We start from the raw sequence: 21320 nt of genomic DNA on the forward strand, positions 1-21320 counted from the left end.
TAAATCAGAATCATGAATGAATCACGGCACATGCCTAGACCTTTTTTTTTTGCATTGGACGTAATTGGAGTAATTATCGAAGATTCACTCGCTCGGCCACTCTTTTGCTAGAGCAACTCTCACTGAGTCATTCAAAAGATTTGTTCGCTACGAATGAATTGTCCGCTAAAAATTAATCCTGTCTTCGATGAATGAATTAATTGCGAGTCTTACGTCACTAACTATTAGGAGGCCATAATAATAAGCACAGTTCTATGTCTTTGTGACGTATTTAGTGATTAACAGGAGAGTGGTGTGCCGTGAGTACATTTCATTATCACAAGTGTGCCGGGGCAGACAAAAGGTTGCTAAACGTTGTATTAATAGATACCTGAGAATGGGAATTCTGTAGTCAAAGAACCTTTTGCATTTTACAGTTTTAAATTTTGGTGAATTGAACTAAAAAACGAAAAGAACAGTATTTGAAACTTTCAACAGTCAGCCAGGTCTGCCAGAGGACTGCACTTACACCGACATATCAGTAGGCGTCACTGCTGTGACAAACAGTAAACCTACCTCTGTCATCCTGATCCTAGCAATAGAAAGGGAGGAAAAGGGAGAGAGAGAGAGAGAGAGAGAGAGAGAGAGAGAGAATTAATCATAACAGCCATGACATTCAAAGCGTTATGACAGCAATTATCTCCAATAGCCATTTTTGGGTCCTCCATATCTCTGCAAACCAAAACACCCGCTTACGCACGCACAAACACACATACACACGCTTGAGAAGTTGGATGTTGATTAGAGTGTGAGTTATATTAATCATTTTTAATTATCAGTTCTTAGTGGGGCGAGGCTTGTGATTCACCCAGTCCAATGACAACAGTGAGAGAGAGAGAGCAGCGACTTCAACTCTTGTGTTGGGCACACACAAAACTTTCCAAGTCGTCAGATCGCAGATCACTGTTGTGATGGGGAATCTTGAAGTCGTTCACACTACATGACTGATCGGCGACAGGCATCACACATTACAAGATCTTTCACCAGGAGGAATTCCCAACGAGTCTGTTGGGAATTCTCTCCAAACTACATTTTGTCATGAAAACACACGCGAGAATTGACACCAAAAATTACGCGATTATTTATTTTTTATTGTATTTGTGATCATAGTACAATTTTTTTTATAAAAGCAGAATTTAAATAAGACATCTATTAAAAACATTGAGAAGTAAAGTAAAATCGGTATGTTGTGTGTTTCTGGCTGCTGCTCCGTGCATTCCCGCCTCCCGTCTCTACTTCTCGCCTCCTCCCCTCCCCCTCACCCGTGTCTTCTCTCATTGGCTGTAGCTCGCTGTGTCACGTGTCACTCCCGAGTGAATCCCGACACGACCAGATATTAAACCTGCTTGATATCTTGCTAGTGTCTGCGAGCCATCGGCAAGCGCTCGGTGCGCAGTCAGATTGAGAAGCTCGCAGTTCACACCATGCGATCGTCGCTCAAGGGAGCGCTATGATTTTCTTCCAATCTGGGGCTTTACTCAGCGATCTCCAAAAACCTTTCGGTGAGAGGATAATCAGGCTGGAATCACGTGATCTGAACTCAGCATCGTGCACCAACTCTTGGGAAGTTTGATTAAAACAGGGACTGTCTACTACGCTATCACCATCGTCTTCTTCATCATGCAGCCACGCAACTCAGAGGGGTGTAAAATACCAGTGTGCATTGAGCACTGCTTTGCGGAGAAATCAGATTGTGATGTGATATTTGTCTGCAGGCGCTACATTGTTAGGTGTTACATTTTAGATATGATCGTCATAACTGTAAGGGGGGGTGGGGTGCATTCAGATAAAGAGTTGTGTGTGCAAGGTTTTTCAGCTTGATTTGAGAGTGAAACAAGTAACCTTTTTTAAAGACTGACGCTCCCCACTCAGAAGGGATCGAGACAAGGGGAATTTCTTTCCCAACATTTGGTGGGCCATCACTGCGATGGGACAACGGTGCTGTTGCAGGGTCACACGCAGAATTCTCACCCAGCCTTCCTGGGTGTGGAGGTCGGGGGAGACCTGGAAGGTTTGCGTCAGGACGCTTACTCACCGCTCTGTCCTGGGACCTGGACATCCGGACCGTCTTGAGCCTCGAGCGCTCCTTCTTTTCCGCCCTGGGAGAGGAGGAGAAGATGGTGAGGACCGATGCCCAGTACTGTGAGCTTACTTGCACAAATAAAGCCACGTGGGGGTGTTGTGGTGTCTCAGGGATCGAGTTCACACTATGTGAGTTGTAAAAAGGAATGTACATGCAATTGTGTTTACGATGTGTGTTGTGTCTTTAGACACACACACTGTTAACACACACACTGTTAATGTACACACATTGTGTGTGTAGATTAACAGCTTGCCGACAAGGTCATCTTTAAGCGTCTAGAATGTCCCTACCACTATATTTTATCTTGAGCTTGATAAAGAAGTGGTCTTAACTGCAGGCCAAAACCAATTGTGAAATGGATTAAAAGAGCCTTCTTCGTAGGTCTTCATAATATGATTTTAGTATTGCGTTAACCCGATTATTCGGCTGAGCCATCGGTGAGATGGCTGTGCAAGTGCTGACTGGTGAGCAAGTATTCCACGTTGCCGCTTTCACCGTTTCCGTGTTTTTCTCACCGTGTTTTTCTCCCGTCTGGAGAAATCCTAAAAAAGACTAAATAAATCAGCGTAAAACCTGTTTCCAGGTCATTCTGAAATGGGTTTTCTCTCTTTCTTTTTTCCTTGGTTCGGTTCAGTACGGTTCAGATATTGGAGGAACAATGTGGCAGTGCTGAGCGCACTCAGACACACTGTTACCGCGGGTAACAGGTGTTACCCGCCCATTATACTTTGTTGCGAGATTACAGAAAGCGGCCCCCAAAAATAAAATAAAAAAATACCACTAAAACCCCCAAAATGTCTAATCAAGCAAATTCTTTTAACTGAAACTCCGCGTACCTACATGCTCAACTGCCCGTTGACTGTCGCACAATTACAGACGGCTCCCCACCCCGTGGTGGATACGTCCGTGCTGATGGTGGAGCGGTATGCTACACTCCCCAGCATGGATCCCGCACGAAGGAACCGTGTGCTTCTCCACACTGATAATGCCCTATGGCACCTCGACGACACCGTTATTTTGTGGTGTCTGTCTTTTAGTGGGTAAAAGTGTCTGGCTGTGTACCACCTCTGAAACGCCCTGGTCTGCAACATGCCGAGGGGGAGCGCCATGACTGCTGATGCAATCATGCCCAGCTGTTTCTGGCACAAAAGTGATGTCACTAACTGTCCGAGTCTGAAATGTGATGCGCATGACTTGATGGCCTGAACCCTGACCGAAGAGAGCCGGGTCATCATCAAAACAGAGTCCAGCTCAAGGCCTAAAAATGGGGGTGCGCTGGCTTTGGGATTAATACACTAATTCTCCATGTTGATAGCGAATTCTAGACTTTACAGGTGCGAAAGGGCTGAAGTGGCCGTCTGACTGCTGCATAGCACCCAGTCGTCCAAATAGTTGTACACTCTGTGGATGGAGATTTGAGATTAACTTTCACAAATGAGTCGTTTGGTTGAATAAATCTCACCAACTGACGTGTGGTCAAAATCTGAAATGCCATTTTCATTAGATGCTTGTTTATCATTCGTAGGTCTAGTGCTGAAAGTTTCTGTCTTTTTTCGCCAAACCACCACAAAGTATCTGTTGTAGTGTCCATGTGGCGCTCTGTCTCGCGGGATGCTCCACACCGCCCCCTTTTCTAGCAGGGAGCTTATCTCTCTCGTGAGAACCTCCGTCTGATTTTCCGGGACTATGGACGCGACTTTTCCCCTGAAAATGGGTCGGGGCCAGGCAAATTGGATGACGTAGCCCCAAGCCCCCATGCCAAGACCGGCATGATGGGTTGGGCGTGTGCTCATTCTGCCGACCCATGGGTCTGCTATGCACATGCTTCGAACCTGGGCAGCTGTGAGCGCTCCGGCACAGCGCTCAATAGGTCAGGCGCGTGCCCACTCATGGCCAATCGTTGCCTTGGAGGCGATATGTTCTGATAAAAATTCCCCCCTGATATGACATGACACAGTACTGCGGTACTGTGGGCCCTCATGTGCAGCAAACCAGTGTTTATAACATTGCGCTTAAAGTGGCAGGCATGGGGGTATGTGATTCACAGAACACTTGGGCACATACTGTATGTGGGCAAAAGGTTTGTGTGTGCTTCTACTGTAAACGTCTGCACCCCGGCCTTAAACACTGGAAAAGAGGAACGCTTTGAAGGGACAAGAGAGACAACCTGCTTTTTTTTGGGCATCATGAGGCCCATCGCCTCTCTGAAAGCACACCCGAGTATCCAGGAATGGCACCATGTCCCACTCCTGGAGCCTGGTCAGGCCTAGCCAGAGGGCCCCATGTAGGGCTATCCTCACACCAATGCTACGCCGGTAGCCAGGGCCGTGCAGCAAGTGAGGTGGAAGGAAAGGTCCGTGGCCTTCCGCCGCTCCAACAGCGTCTCCTCGCTTACAGTGGTCCAGCTGGCCAGCTCTGCTAGCAGCTTGGCCTGACAGCACGGAGCAGAACCTGTGTGTTGATGGTGCCTGCCCCGATGCCAAGTCGGCCTTCTCCGCCAGCAACGGCAGCTGCTTGGAGGGTAGGAGGGGCCTCTTTCCCAGGCCCATGCCTTCCCCTGGGGCAAGGCAGCCAGCGATGGGCCCCTCCAGAGAAGGTCCAGCTCCCCGGGCCTGGTCCACATAGAGGTAGGCTTTGAAACTGCTCACTGGCGCCCGCACTGAAAAGGGGTTAGACAAGCCCTTCGATAACTCAGTGTGCCCTTTGTGGAACAGTGGGATAGACGGAGCACCCCGGAGTATAATTTCCCCTTCCAGCACGGACACCTCCGTGTCCAGTACAGCCATGGCGGGGCCTCCATTAGCCTAGCTGAGCAGGGAGCCGAGGACAGCTGGCTGGAGCTCGCCTGGAACCTCAGAAAGCTCTCCCCTTTCAGCCAAGTCCGATGATTCCTTCTGGGACCTGAAGGATATTCCCTGCTGTGGCTCCTCCAGGATATGTGCCGGGCAGGAAACTGCCCGGGGTACTGAGGGTTGGGCTAGCGCTAGGAGGTGTGACAGTGCAAACAAGGCCAGCTCCTGTACAAATGCTAGCCAGGGAAAAGGGCACATCCTCCCATATAGCCACTTTGTTGTCCTCCTCCTTGCGCCAGTGCGCCGCTCGTTTCCTGACAGTGGCCAGGGGAAGCTGGGCGTGGGCTGGGCACTCTGTGACGTCCTCCAGTAGAACTTCTTCTTCTTAAGAAAAGAAGAAGAGAGTATGGTGAGCTGTGGTCATATACCCCCGTGTGGGGGCTGGATGGGGGTGCAGCGTCGTCACGTCCTCTGCTATTCGGTGTGAATGTAGAGTCTTTGATTGGATTACATGATCTGTCGATCAGTCACAGGAGTAATTGATCGTAGTCACTGTGAAAGGGAACAACACGCTGCTTCTTATAAGCAGATAAAGTGAGCAATATTATTTTGTTTTTTTGCGGGGTGCAAGGCCCCCTCAGCAGAACTAAGGCTAAGCTCTGCCAAGGGAGCATTACCATGAAACAGTTTGGGAACTCCTGGACTAAACCGCTTATTAAGAAATACACTATTGCCTCGCCTTGGTTGAGGAACTGTTGGAGGTTACAAAGGGCAGAGAAGAGCTGGTAGGGGGAGGAGATAAATTATATGAGGCAGGGAGAGAGGAAAGGGGCTGAGGTACAATTTCACCCTAAACTTCAGTATTGAGTTAAAACAGCAATGTTTCAGGCCACTCACTCCAGTAAATGCGAAACCAAGGGGAAACCTAGGTGAAGGTAGTTCTAGATAATTCATGATAGACCAGATGGTTAATTCAACGTCACATAAATATAACTTCTTATTGTTACACTCTGAATACATTTCTATGACTAATCGGCATCGCCATTGCGGCAGCTTTGCTTTAACATCAGTCCATTGTCTGCCCCATTTCACTTTGAACTCCGACCTCCTCCGGCTGGGGATGACTCCGACCTCGGGCCGCTGGGGGGGCGGGGGGCTGAGGTGGCGTGCAGGCCACCACTCGTCCTCGCCAGCACTGCTCACGTGCAGGATTTCCCCGAAGCGGAAGGCCAGCGCCTGGCCGGGCGTGCTCAGGTCGGACCCACTGCCGTCATAGTCGAAGAGGGCCCTGGGGGGGGCAGCACATATGCACAGATGTTTGAGAGCATTCACTTTGTCCAACATACTGCTGGAATGAGAGAGCCGAAGAAAATGTCAAGGTTTGGGTAGTAAAAGACCTTCCCAGTATTTTTAGTCATCTATCTGGAACTGCTCGATTAGCACAAACCAGAGGTTAATATAATGAGTGAAAAGAGCTGGCTCAATGCGTGGCTGGAGCAAGAACATTGAAAGTCTACTTCTGAGACTACTTCTAATACTTTGGTCTTCTCGACACAACCCTAGGTTAAGCCCTCTTTACCGTCCTTTGCCTTGTTTGAGCCAGAAAGCAGGGAACACCTAGCCTGGCATTGCCAGACCAATTCGCAAATGCATATTAGTTTGGAATCTCTCAGTTAATTTTCGATTTCCAGGGGTGTTACCAACAGGCGCAGACCAAAATGTCTCTGGACACAACTGGATAGACTTACAACCAATCAGAGCAGAGAAATATGTGACGTAGCGCTTAGCGAGTGAGTTGGTCAATTTAAATTTAACTAAATCCTGTCGGAAGTACGGCAAACACATCTTTCTTATCAACAAAAGCTTTTGAGAGAAAATATACCGTCCAGTTTGCCTAATACTGTCGCGATAGCGGATTCAACAGACAGTTCCACATCAGCGGCAGCCATCTTGGTAAGATGCGTCCATGGCAATACTGGATACAACAGACCATTCCATGTCGGTGGCATCCATTTTGGTGAGGTGCGTCAATGGCTCTCCTCTGCATCATCATTGTAAGTGCAAGTGCAAGTTCAATGTGTGTGTGAGATATTGTACACTGGAATTTCATTGATCGGGGAATATCACTTACTATTGTCTTAAGGCCTTTACACACGGTGGTGGATGGGATGGCTTGAGCATCAGCCACACCTGATGCTCGTTGGTTGGGCTAACCAGCATCAGGTTTAAAAACCCCATCCACACTCAGTCAGGATGGGAGCCCTGTGTCATGACATGTTCCAGCTGTGCCTGGTTAATTCCACCTAGCCGCATTGCTAAAATAAACCCCCCCGTCATCTGTGTCTCTGTGCTGGAGGGCCCTGAACACGCCACTAGGGTGGTGAAACTGCCAAACACACCAAAAAAGACGCTCAAAGGGAACATCCATATTTTCTTTGTAGGGCTAATAGTTTTTTTTTTTTTGTAAATAGGTAAATAGTTACCTCCACTGTTGCAGTGCGAGCTATGCTGTTTTGGACTATTTGTTTCTCAGCTCGGAAGCTCTCACATTATGTCTAGTAATAAAATAATTTCAAAACAATATTTTATGTCATCCCATATGTAAACGCTGTATGTGTCATCAAAAAGCACTGGTCACTGTCTTAAGGAAAGCATTGACAGTGACTTTTATGCCCTTGACTCAATGCGTGCAAGTGTGTTATGTTTAATGTGTGTATATTAAATTATTTGTGTCTAGATTGAAGTCTATGTGTGTGTGTGTGTGTGTGGGAGAGAGAAAGAATGAACTACAACTGAAGTAAGAGGCATCCCCCTGAAGTCCCCACTGCTCCCACTCATCAATGAACCAGACAGCCAGAGAGTCAAAGTGAGGCCAAATAAGATCATGAGACAGAGAGAGGGAGGGAGGGAGGGAGGGAGGGAGAGAGAGGGCGAGAGGGAAAGAGATGAAGACAGTTAGGGAATAGACAGTGGAGTCACCTACAGCATAATAGAGAGGAAATGAGAGAGAGAGAGGGGGATGGGGTGCGCTAAAAAAGAGCGTGAGTATGACATTTGAGAAATGCAGAAGCAGTATGTTTTATTAATGTTCGATTAAAGCCACTAAAAGTAATTTACACACAGCTTTATTATCATTTTAGTGGGCTACACATGGGACACGGGACACAGGATGCAGGCCCCTGCTTAGAATTCTAGGCTGCATATGAAATTGGGCCCCTGGCCTCTACTTTTTTGATGACATTGATACAGTATTACTCGGATTATGTCATTCATCATTTAGGTTTCTTCAAAATTACTTTAAATAATATGAAACTGTTTTATCAGATGACATTATGCTAGATACTATAGTTTTACCGGGATGATTGCTTCAAAGTTCACAAGATCAATTACAGATGGCATCACTCCACTTTCTGTATGCTCTGGAAGAAGAGAATGGATGTGCAACTAAAGTCCCTTTCCCACTTCCACTGAAAGCCATTAATCTACCAGCAATGTTCCGTATTGGCATCATGTGGGAATCGGAGCTGGTGTCGATGTTCCGTAAAAGTTGTACTGTACATTTCCCCACTCTCGAAGTAGTATAATTTCCGGGAAATTGCCGGAACGGCTGTGAATGGAGGTATGTGAGAATGGATGCAGTAACATTTCCATAAAGTAAGGGTGGAGCTGAATCCAAATAAAGCACAAATAGTGTTGTTTTTTTACGAACATTTATATCATATAAATATTTAAAATATGATTTGTTTTCAGGAAGAAAAAAAACCATTCAAAAAAATGGTGAGCGTGATCCAAACCGTGGCGCTCGGCTGCAAAGACGAGAAACTGAAATATGTCCAGTCTCTACGGAGACAGGTCTTTATTTTCTTAAATTCTATTATTTTTCTTCTTAAAAATGCCACTCTGACACTAGACGTGTCTTAACAGTTAAGGGTGTAGGGCGACCGTGTGGGGACACCGGGCACAAGTGCTTTGCGTGGAGCCAGAGGGAACAAGCAGACAGGGAGAGGTAGAACGGGCGGAGAATGTTCATTCTCCAGAGGCAGAGAGTGTAGGACAGGTGGAAAATGATCACACTGATTTAATAACTTTGAGTTAGGATTATTGTGTCCAGGGACAAGGGCTCTGTCCCCTGTCAGTCAGCAGAGGGAAGAGTCCGTGGGGCCGTAAGGAGGCTGTTGCTGTGGTCATGGAGCCAGGGGGAGACCGGTCGTGACCCTTTCCAGATGTGGAGGATACTGCTCTGACCAACCTGGATCGGACCTGATGAGGACCACTTCCCTGGAGGCGTTGCTCTGCACCAGAAATTAGACTCTCATACTGTCTAGCTTTAACAATGTATAGTATGGAAATAAATTAACCTATGATTTGTCACATTATTTGATTAATGTTGCCCACTCTGCATCCATTGCAGCCTGGTCATCCAGGAAGGGAGATTCCTTCTTCGGTGGCCCCGAATCTACCTTTTCATGAGGGTTTTCTGGGAGTTGTTCCTTGCCCAAATTGGGTTCAGACTAGGGTATGCAGTTTCTATGTAAAATGTGGGTTTGTGAAGTCCTTTGAGAGTGTATTGTGATTAAGGGCTGTATAAATAAACTTGACTTGATATTACGTTATTTAGGCACAGGACTGAGCAAGATAAGCTCATGTTGAAAATAATGCAATCAAAAAGCCTCACCCTCGCACTCCTGGAAGCTTGGTGGGCTAAACCTTTAAGTGATTTTTGGGGTCTCTTTTACAGATTAGGATTGAATGGGTACACAATATGAATTTTCATTTGGGTATAACTTCATCCACACTAAGAGGTGAGGATGAGAAGAGAGGAGGGGAGAAGAGAGGATAAGAGAGGGCAAGAGAGAGGAGGAAAGGGGGCTAGAGAGGATGAGAGAGGTTAGTCCTCTGGTTAGTCACACAGATGAACAAACCCAAAAACAAACCAGTCACGCTGAGACCTCTTAACACAGAGGACAGATGCACATTCATCACCACTGCTTCACATGCATGCTGCACATTACACGCATTACACACACACACACAGACACACACACACACACACACACACACACACACACACACACACACACACACACACACACACACACACACACACACACACACACACACACACACACACACACCATCCCAGGGCACCTTGCACCTCCAACCTGTCAGACAGCAACAACCCCGGCTAAGCCAATCAACTCTCGGTCTGTGAATTCCATGCAAATATCTATGAGCCCATTGGTCATTTTAAGTCTGTAACCATCTACTACTATTTTTCGCCTGTGTTTTGAAAGACGGTCACCACCAAAATCTTCGAAAAACCTGCAATACCGAAAAAGTTCAATAACTCAAAATTAATTTGTAGTTGAGAAATTTGGCTGTGTTGCGGTGGGGGTGTGTGAATTTGTATTTGTGTGTGTGTGTGTGTGTGTGTGTGTGTGTGTGTGTGCACTACCTGACGTAAAGGGTGCGTTTCTGCGTAGAGCGGACCGATGTGGAGCTGGAGCTGACACTGCTGGTCATCATTTGTTCCCTCAGGTCATGAATTTTCGCCTCAAAACGACTGTACTCTGTGTCGCGCATGCGTACACACATGCGCGCGCATGCACACACACACACACACACACACACACACACACACACACACACACACACACACACACACACACACACACACACAAAGTAGAAGAAGAAGTCCAGCATCAGATTCATTGTATGGAGCTAGAGGGTGGAGTGAAATACACTGCTCAAAAAAATAAAGGGAACACTTAAACGACACATCCTAGATCTTGATGAATGAAATATTCCAGTTGAAAATCTTTATTCATTACATAGTGGAATGGGTTGAGAACAAAATAACATAACAATGATCAATGGAAATCAAAATCATTAACCCATGGAGGTCTGGATTCTGAATCATACTCAAAATAAAAGTGGAAAAATCAGATCACAGGCTGATCCACCTTCTGTGGGAATTCCTCAAGACAATTCACAATGAGGCTCAGTAGTGTGTGTAGCCTCCACGTGCCTGTATGCACTCCCTACAACATCTGGGCATGCTCCTGGTGAGACGACGAATGATCTCCTGAGGGATCTCCTCCCAGACCTGGATCTGGGCATCACTCAACTCCTGGACAGTCTGTCGTGTGACGTGGGGTCGCTGGATAGAACGAGACATGATGTCCCAGAGGTGCTCGATTAGATTCAGGTCTGAGGAAAGGGCAGGCCAGTCCATAGCATCAATGCCTTCATCATGCAGGAACTGCTGACACACTCCAGTCACAGGAGGCCGAGCATTGTCATGCATAAGAAGGAACCAGGGCCCACTGCACCAGCATATGATCTGACAATGGGTCTGAGGATCTCATCCCGGTACCTAATGGCAGTCAGGGTACCTCTGGCTAGCAGATGGAGGTCTGTGCGGCCCTCCAAGGATATGCCTCCCCAGACCATCACTGACACACTGCCAAACCGGTCATGCTGGAGGATGTGCTCAGTGTGAACCTGCTTTCATCCGTGAAGAGCACAGGGCGCCAATGGTGAATCTGCCAATCCTAGTGTTCTCTGGAGATGCCAATCGGGTTGCACGGTGTTGGGCTGTGAGCACAGGCCCCACTTGTGGACGTCGGGCCCTCATACCACCTTCATGGAGTTTCTGACAGTCTGAGCAGGAACATGCACATTAGTGGCCTGCTGGAGGTCATTTTGTAGGGCTCTGGCAGTGCTCCTCCTGTTCCTCCTTGCACAAAGGAGCAGATAGCAGTCCTGCTGCTGGGTTGTTGTCCTCCAACGGCCCCCTCCAGGTCTCCTGGTGTACTGGCCTGTCTCCTGGTATCTCCTCCATGCTCTTGACACTGTGCTGGGAGACACAGCAAACCTTCTTGCCACAGCGCGCATTGATGTGCCATCCTGGATGAGCTGCACTACCTGAGCAACTTCTGTGGGTTGCAGACACCGCCTCTTGCTACCTCTAGTGGTGAGGGCACTGGCAAAATGCAAAAGTGACCAAAAACCAGCCAGAAAAGATGAGGACAGGGAAATGGTCTGTGGCCATCACCTGCAGAACCATTCCTTTATCGGGGTTGTCTTGCTCATTGCCTCTCATTTCCACCTGTTGTCTGTTCCATTTGCACAACAGCAGGTTAAATGGATTCACAATCAGTGTTGCTTGCTGACTGGACTGGTTGATATCCCAGAAGTGTGATTGACTTGGAGTTAAGTTGTAATGATTATGTGTTCCCTTTATTTTTTTGAGCAGTGTATCATTAATTAGGCCACTTCAACCCAGACCTTATTAAAATGCTGGTTCGCTGAACGCTTTACTATTGAGAAACCTACCGCTCTTCTAAATGATGGGAATCAACATTTTGATAAGGTCTTAGTTGAAAAATAGCGAATACATCCTTAACATTTGAAGTCTGGAGTGTTGATGTTTATCACTGAAGATCAGGGCAGTTGTTAAACGGTCTGAAGCACAGTACATTTTCCATTTTCACATTCACTCCATCTCATATTACAACTCCTCTGGTATTACCCACTCGTATTAATCCTCTCTTTTTTCATTATTTGTCCTATCATTTCCTTTCATCTTCCCTTGTCTCATCCTCTGTTTTATACCGCTTATCATCTTATTCTCTCTGTACGTTTGCCCCGTTGGACTACATTGAAGCACAGTGAGTTCTCAATACACCTAAAGCAAGACCGGGGTCGGAAGAAAGTTCCTTTTTTTTGTAGTGTAGCCACATCAAACATTAGAACAGTGAATTGTGGATCTGTTTTGGAAGAAATGTTACATTCTGACGTCATCCCCATATAAAATCCACACACTGTAACTAGATTTATTTTGTATTTGCCTCTCAGCTAGTTTCTCTTCTAGAGAAAAGATTATCTATTCTCTCGGCCTCTACACAGCAACATGAATGACCTTTCCACAAAGTGTACCACTTTTACTCCCTTGTACTATACCTACCAGCCATGAGACCTTGAAGAATTTTTTTTAGCGGCATTTTACGCATGAAAAGCACAGATATTTTTATAGAAATATAATCAAAACTGAGATCCTGATTTGCAAATAGTACCTGATGTTCAGGGATGGGCAGCATTTGTGATATATGTATTTGAAATATGTATAAATACAAAATATTATTTTGTATTCGATTGTGTATAAAATGTAATATAAATACTTTCCACATCCTATATTAATACTGAAAATACTTTTGGTCATCTTTGTTTGGTTACAGGTCATATTTGTAATGTGCCTTATGCATGCTTACTTTTAAAGGGGATCTATTCCGCCACCTTTTTCAACTGATTAAGGGCTTCATTTCTCTGGAAGAAAATAGATCCGATATATAGAGTGTAGATTTGTGAATGAATGATCTGATGACCCCAGGAATGTATTGTATTGTACTGTATGTATTGTATTTTTTTTAAATACAAAAGCAAATTCCCATGGGAGGAAATCGGTGTCACAATTCATAATACACATAACACAATAAATAAAAATATTGTATATTCATACTGTATATGAATGGAAAAAGATGAATAACTACTAAAATCCACAGATCTGTATTAGGATTTTAATGCAAAAAAATTGAAAAAACATTTTAAAAGTGAAAACATGTGGAATTGGTTACAATTATATTTTATTTGTTTTATCATATATTGTTGTGAATTGAATTGTGAATGTGTAGAGATGCATTTTCAGTAATAAAGTCCTGATTTTTCCTATATCTTTTATTATATATTATTAAGTAAAGTAAGTTTTGGGATCAGAGTTGAGGCTAAGTTGAAATTTACAAAAATAAATAAACAAAAAATAATAATTAAAACGGCTTTGAAACCGTCTTCACAACACTCCTGAATATCGCAGCCCTAAATTTAGTTTTAATTTCATATCATTAGTAATGTTTGCAAAGTTGTACTACAAACTACAAAAGACAGATTTTGGAAAAGTGACCAGGTTTATTGTCATCAAAAATTCATAGGGCCAAAACAGTGCCATCATTAGGGGTGGGCGACCGGGGCTTCAGCCCCAAATGTTTTATGAATAGCCCTGGATCAAAAAAATATATAATAATAATAATAAAAAAATAGCCCCGGATCTATTCATTTGTCATTCCGATCATGTATTAAAAGCCCTCCAAAATCATATATCGCTATATAACAGGTGATGAACTTACAAATAACGACAACTTCAGATTGTTTTCTTTGTTTTACTCCAAAAAGAACTTCGTCTCAGTGTATCTACAAAGCCATTAAACTTTAAGTCACAGCCTATTTGCATAGCAATTCCACATACCATTTTGGCCCGTTTGTTGAGAATACATCCAGTATGCCTAAACTGAGCGAGGTTTTGGTGATGAACAGTATTTAACTCGCGAAGTAATTCCGAGTTCCGTTTAGGCCCGGTTGTTGAAAGACTTCCAGTGTGCCTAAACTGAGTGATGTCTGGCGATGAAAAATGTTAAACTCAGGCTTCAGAAGGGTAGTCGATAGTCGGTAATTTCATTTAAGGGTGAGGGGCCCGTATTTCTTTTGTTTTAGTAAAGAAAACCAAGCATTTAAGGGTGAAAGGCCCAGAATTCTTTTTATAGTAAAGAAGCCAAGCATTTAATGGTGAAAGGCCCGGACTTCTTTTTATAGTAAAGAAGCCAAACATTTATGGGTTGAAGTCCCGATTCTTAGAGAAACCAAATATTAAAGGGTTAAAGACCCAATTCATGTGACTAAGCATAAAATATTATTGCCGGCTGTGTGAGTGAGAGTGTGCATATGGAGAGGTACCGCATGTGTGTGTGTGAAGAGAGGTACCACATGTGTGTGTGTATGTGAGAGAGACCATGTGTTTGAGAGAGTGTGTGTGTTTGCGAGAGTCTGTGCGTGTGTGATAGAGATTTTGTGTGTGTATGTGTATGAAAACCTCCTCAAATTGCTCTAAGATAAAAGGGGAGGATTATAAAAAAAAAAAAGTTGACCTGTGATAACCTATACAACCACTAGTGGCGCAGCTGCACCAGAAACGCATTGAGATCCGAACATCTGAGGTTTCCCCCTCCACCTTCTTCCCATGTATTTTGTTCTCCTGCCATTCAAAAGCATAATGGAAAAGACCCCATCCCCCAGACCCGGCACCATTGAGATTCGTATTGAAGCTGTAGCTGAGCTCAAGTACAGAACGGAGCCAAAGTTCTATACTCGAGAAACTGGGAAATTCCATAAATATGAACAAAAATGGATCAAAGCAGAGTGGTGGCCGAAAGACACTACCCCGACAGCAGAAAACTGCACCAAAGTGATAGAGGAAGGAAAAGAACTGCTGGCTGAAGCGAAAGTGGATGCAAAAAACAACCCTGGATTAATGGGGTCTGGAAAGCGCAAGTTCAACAAGCAGCGTGCACGATGGGCGGTGGTTCAGTGTATAATGACAGCATGGATTTGAGCGGAAATGATTGTCGAAAGTTGCAACAAAATCAGAAATGTCGCAATCATGGCAGTGGTAGAAGCCCAGAAACCCCCCCCCCCCCACAAGAAGACAAGTTACCGCACCTCCCCGAACCCATCCCCCAAGGTCACACCCCACTCCAACCACACATCACCCCATCCCCCTACCCCTATCCTGCTGGCCGATGAAGAAACACACCGAAACCCGCCCCCTCCCTACAACCCTAAGACAGAGCACACACCTGAAGCAACAGCGCCCCCTGTGCTGAGTGACCAGAAGATGGCCACCCCACACCTGGCAGAAATACAAGCACCCGTATTAGTAATGGATGGCCCGATCAAAATCAATTTCCGAGTACAGCCCTCCCCAAAGCCATCTGACAGTGAGATCAGATCATGATCAGACATCGCCCCCTACCAATCCGGACGACAAAGAGTTTCTCTCCTCTAATACAGAGGACGACGAATCCACCTGCCAGTTCTACAAACCAAAAAAAGGCATCAAGAAAGGAAAAAATAAATGTACCACAAGGGTTAGCCAGGCAGCTGTCACACTGACTGGACGACGTGGCCCACCACCAGAGGTCGCCAACACAACCTTTGTTCATCTCATAGCGCCCCCTGCCCACACTACAGCCAAATGACAACCAAAGAAAAACAAAAGACCCGAAGCCAGCCCACACCTACACTTACCTCCGTAGTCCCCAAATACACCTTTAAGAAAACAAAGCATAGACGCCCCACCCCCCTCTGCTCCTGGGGAGAAGAACACATGTCAGACGACGAGATTAAGACAAAAAAGTGGTAATTGAAAAACAGTGGCAGCTCCTGGGGAGAGTACACAGACGACAACAGAAGAAAAGGAACCCTTATATCATCATCCAAAAGCCAAGCCAGAAGTTCATCACCAATAGGGATGGTTACCCGCTCAAAAATTAGACAACGAGAGGAGGGACAACAGCAGTCCTCCACCAAGAGAGAATACCCGATTTCCGATCCGGACACTGACTGGTCCAGTGACGAAGCAACCAAGAACCCGCACCAATGTTCCCCCTGGTGGCTGGCCTAGCCAGAAGAGAAATATTTGTTCCCTGGTGCCACCGCAACATGCAGGCCCTCAAAGGCAACCTAGCAGCATTGGACAAAGGAGCTGCAGCATTCAAGATTCAAGATTTTTATTTGTCACATACATATACATACTTCCATACATATATGCAGTGAAATGTAATGCAACGCACCCGGTGATAGCACACAATATGTCCTAGGAAAAAATAAAAAAATAAAATAAAATAAAAAGTAGAAAATTCCTTTCTAATAGACCGACTAACTGACTCCTAAAATGTAATACAGTAAGTGGAATACTTATAGAATAAGATAAAAAATATATAGAATAAAATACAATAAAAATAAATTGAAATAAAATGGAATAGATAGAAGGAATATGCTTATGTATATACAGATATGTGCATTTAAAGTGGCATGTGAATTAAAGTGGCATGTGAATGTGAATAGTGTGAGGTAGTGTTTGGGATAATACAGCACAGTATACAACAGTACGGCGCAGCAATACGGCATCACGAACAACCCTGAACAGTGATACAGTATGTGGTACAGTATGCTACATACAGTACAGTAGGTAGTGGAGCCTAGTGCATGGCTCAGTTAGGACCCCTGGTGAGGTCAGCGTTGACAGTTCTAATGGCTTGAGGGAAGAAACTCCGTCTCAGTCTCTCTGTTCTCGCTGCGTGACTGCGGAGGCGCTTGCCTGACCGCAGCAGCTGAAACAGTCCGTTGTTGGGGTGATGAGGATCCTTCATGATCCTACGGGCTCTGCTACTACACCTCCTGGTGTATAACTCCTGCAAGGGGGGGAGGGTAGTTCCAGTGGTACGTTCAGCTGAACGCACCACCCTCTGCAGGGCCCGCCTGTCCTGGGCAGTACAGTTCCCAAACCAGGCAGTGATGTTGCCTGTCAGGATGCTCTCCACTGCTCCAGAGTAGAAGGACTTGAGGATCCTCACCGAGACCCGGAATTTCCTCAGCTGCCTGAGGTGGTAGAGACGCTGCCTCGCCTTTCTCACCAGAGTGTCTGTGTGAACAGTCCATGTTAAGTCCTCTGTGATGTGGACTCCCAGATATCTGAAGCTGCTCACCCTATCGACAGAAGTCCCATTAATCCACAAGGGCGCATGCGTCCTCGATTGTGATCCACGCTTAAAGTCCACAATCAGCTCCTTGGTTTTGCTGACGTTCAGGTGTAGGCTGTTGTCCTGGCACCAGAGTGACAGGTCAGCCACCTCCTCGCGGTAGGCCTTCTCATCGCAGTCGGTGATCAGGCCCACGACCACGGTGTCGTCAGCAAACTTGATGATGGTGTTGGAGCTGGACCTGGCCACACAGTCATGTGTGTACAGGGAGTACAGTAGGGGGCTGAGGACGCAGCCCTGGGGGGATCCTGTGTTCAGGGTGAGGGAGCTTGACATGTACTTCCCCACCTTGACCACCTGGGAGCGGCCTGTGAGGAAGTCCAGGATCCAGGTGCACAGCGGACCATTCAATCCTAGCTCCATCAGCTTGACAGCCAGTCTGGTGGGAACTATGGTGTTGAAAGCTGAACTATAATCAATTCTCACATAGACCCCCTTCTGGCCATCCAGGTGCGTGAGCGTGGTGTGCAGTACCTGGGAGACCGCGTCATCCGTGGATCTGTTCTGCCGCTACGCGAACTGGATCCGCATCTTCAAAAACCACACAGCAGCTGACAAACTAGCCCTAAGAGTGCAAGCCATTCTCTGCGCCACAGCAGGAAACATCGCCCTGACCTCCCTAGAAAGAGAAGTTAGAACCCTCGCCATGGCAGACGAGCGCCCATTCGACCCCATGCGAAATTACATATGGACAGCCATGAGAGAAACCTGGCCGACCAGACGCAACACAGTGGCCCTGGTGGGCCTGAGATTTAAGAATGGAGAGGAACCACACGTCTACGTCACACTAGCAAAGGAGCGATAGCACTAGAGAACGTCATGACGCCTGCCTAGTGGGTCTCCCCATGTACATGCAGATGGTCCAAAATGGCCTCCCAGAAGATGTCAGGCTGAAGCTCGCAGACATAGTTGGACTGTCAGTCATGACCGAGAGACAGTGGGAGAGCCATCTCATCCATCACCTGGAAAGACACATCAAAATGCAAGAAGACAAATTCCTCGAGAAAGATTCCATACAAACCAGACTACTAAAAATGCAGGTGAAAAAACTGGAAGACGAAGTCAATACGTAAAAAAAGAAGAAAGCAACTGTGCAAGCAGTAGTCACCACCGATGAAGCACAGGCCCCGCCCCAAACCGCGCCACCACAATGGACAGTACCACAGCCCTAACTGTAACCCCCACCTACCCACCAGCCCCGCACCTACCCCAATGGCAGCAGGCCTGGACTCCCTATGAATATCCCCAGCGGTAGCATCCAGGGGCCCCCGCACCCTCATACCCCCAAGGCCCACCCCAATGGCAGCAACCAAGACGGAGAGGACGATTCCAATCCTCTAGAGCAGGGGTGTCAAACTCATTTTAGCTCAGGGGCCACATGGAGGAAAATCTGTTCTCAAGTGGGCCGGACCAGTAAAATCATGGCATAAAAACTTAAAAATAACGACAACTTCAGATTGTTTTCTTTGTTTTACTCCAAAAAGAACTGAGACTTCGTCTCAGTGTATCTACAAAGCCATTAAATTTTAAGTCACAGCCTATCTGGGATTGAACAAAATACAAAATAAATAATAACTAAATAATACAACTCTTTTATGTATCAAATACCTCATTTGTCATTTCCACCTATTAATCCTGTGCTAACTCAACAAACCATACAAACCGAGGTAGAAACTATTCAGGGTTGATTTACTCCCTGCCTTGTAGGCTACACTATTTATTGATAGAAAAATAAAAGCTGTGCAATGCATGAACAATTTCAACAAACCAAACTTATGAACTGAAGTGACTGACATTATTACAGTAAATCACACACTGTTCATTTTCTTTAAATTTCCACAGAAGACAATCATTTTCACAGAACCATATCAGGGTGCAGTATCTCATACAGCATTTTAAGCGGGGTTACATCAATATCAGGCGTCACATCCTAAATGGTAGCCAATTTCAGGATAGTATTCAAGTGCTTGTTTGTGAGCCTTGAGCGCAGCTTTGTTTTATTGATGCTCATTACAGAGAAAACTTGCTCACAAAGAAATGTGGTTCCAAACATGCACAACACTTTTGCAGCAAGGGCTGTCAAGTTGGGGTAACGTGGCAAAAGATACTGATAAAATGTGTCCAAGCCAGCTGCGGCAAACTTGCCCTTCAAATCTGAGTCACACTGCAAGTCTATTATTTCAAGTTGGATGTTGACGGGCAGATCAGGAGCATTTGCGGTGAATGGCGAGCAAAAAACTTTGAAGTCTTTCTCCAGTTCACCAAAAATCTGAAAGCGTGTCAACTCCCGCAATAGTCCCGTTATTTTATCTTTGAACGGCTTCATGTCTGTGGTATGTTGGGTCGGGCACACATCTTTCAGACAAGGAAAGTGAGCTGCATCACCACCTGCGAGTTGCGTCTCCCACAATGACTTTAATGGCTTTTAATGGCTACGTATGTGAACGCACATATGCTGTCATAATACTGCGTGACAACTTTGTTGCGCCCTTGCAGCATTTTGTTCAAGTTATTCAAGTGCTCTGTAACATCCACCATAAATGCAAGGTCCTGCATCCATTCTGTGGACTGAAATTGAAACACTGGTTTGCCCTTTTTTTCCATTAACTGTTCAATTTCCTCTCGTAATTCAAAGAAACGCCTCAGCACAACACCTCGGCTTAACCATCTTACCTCAGTGTGGTATGGCAGCCCATAATTGCGGTCTTTCTCTGAGAAGGCTGTCAGACTGACGGTGATTCAGGCCTGTGGATCGGATGAAATTAACAGTTTGGACGACCACTTTCAAAAGAAAAGTCCAAAAATCACGTCCTCCATTTGCAGTCTGCACTTTCACCTGCTTTTTTCCCGACCATTGAGGGCGCACCATCTGTAGCCAGGCTGACAGCGCGGGACCAGTCCACTTCGAGCCTGTCCAGTGCGCCGACGAGTGCAGTGAAAATATCAGCTGCTGTTGGGGTGTCCGTCATTGGCACGCACTCCTCGGTGACAGTCAAAGTGTCATCAACTCCGCGGATGAATATTGCCAGTTGCGCAACATCAGTAATGTCCGTGCTTTCGTCAATTGAAAAAGCAATAAATGACTTTACTCTGCGCTTCAATTGGCTGTCCGAATCCGCCGAAAGATCAGAAATCCTGTCTGCAACTGTATTTCTTGTCAGGCTGATATTTGCAAAAGCCTGGCGCTTTTCAGGGCACACAATCTCCGCAGCCTTCAGCATGCATGTTTTTACAAATTCCCCCTCAATAAATGGCTTTGAAGCCACTGCAATTTCATTAGCTATAACGTAGCTGGCTTTCACTGCAGCATCACTGATTTCTTGGCTACGAGTAAACACAGACTGCTGTTCCTTCAGAATCGCCAATAAATCATTCACCTTCTCTCTTCTCTGCTGTCCTTGAAAGTTGTTGTATTTGTCGGCATGAAGAGTCTCATAGTGGCGACAAAGGTTATATTCTTTCAGCACTGAAACATGCTGTGAACACACCAGACACAGCTTTCCCATTCACTTCCATGAAAAAATAGGAGGATGACCATTTTTCTTGGAAAACTCTGCACTCTGCGTCCACTTTTCTCTTATTTGACAGAGACATTTTGGGGCAATGAGGGTGCCAAAGCACGTAATGTTCAAATTGGTCAGTCAGAATGACAAGCTAGCTTTGGACTGGCTGTAGCCTACTTGTTCAGCCCCAGTATAAACAGTTTGCTTGCCTAACAGAATTGCTATTGCGACACCCACTGGACACAATTAGAAC

The 21320-nt window shown here is 45.8% G+C and overlaps 1 protein-coding gene across 1 annotated transcript in view; it reads right to left on the reverse strand.

Annotated features, from left to right (window-relative positions):
• LOC307228553 (discs large homolog 1-like protein) overlaps nt 1–21320 on the reverse strand; it is a gene marked incomplete at both ends in the record, with an annotated part of 127746 nt that overhangs the window by 15198 nt on the left and 91228 nt on the right. The window contains 4 exons of the mRNA XM_079998244.1: nt 556–571; nt 2075–2138; nt 6020–6202; nt 10370–10484. Of these exons, the coding sequence (XP_079854370.1) occupies nt 556–571; nt 2075–2138; nt 6020–6202; nt 10370–10484 (378 nt within the window). The remainder of the gene's footprint in view (nt 1–555; nt 572–2074; nt 2139–6019; nt 6203–10369; nt 10485–21320) is intronic.

The sequence above is a fragment of the Zeus faber genome, assembly GCF_960531495.2.
Source record: "Zeus faber genome assembly, chromosome: 1".
Classification (NCBI taxonomy): Eukaryota; Metazoa; Chordata; class Actinopteri; order Zeiformes; family Zeidae; genus Zeus; species Zeus faber.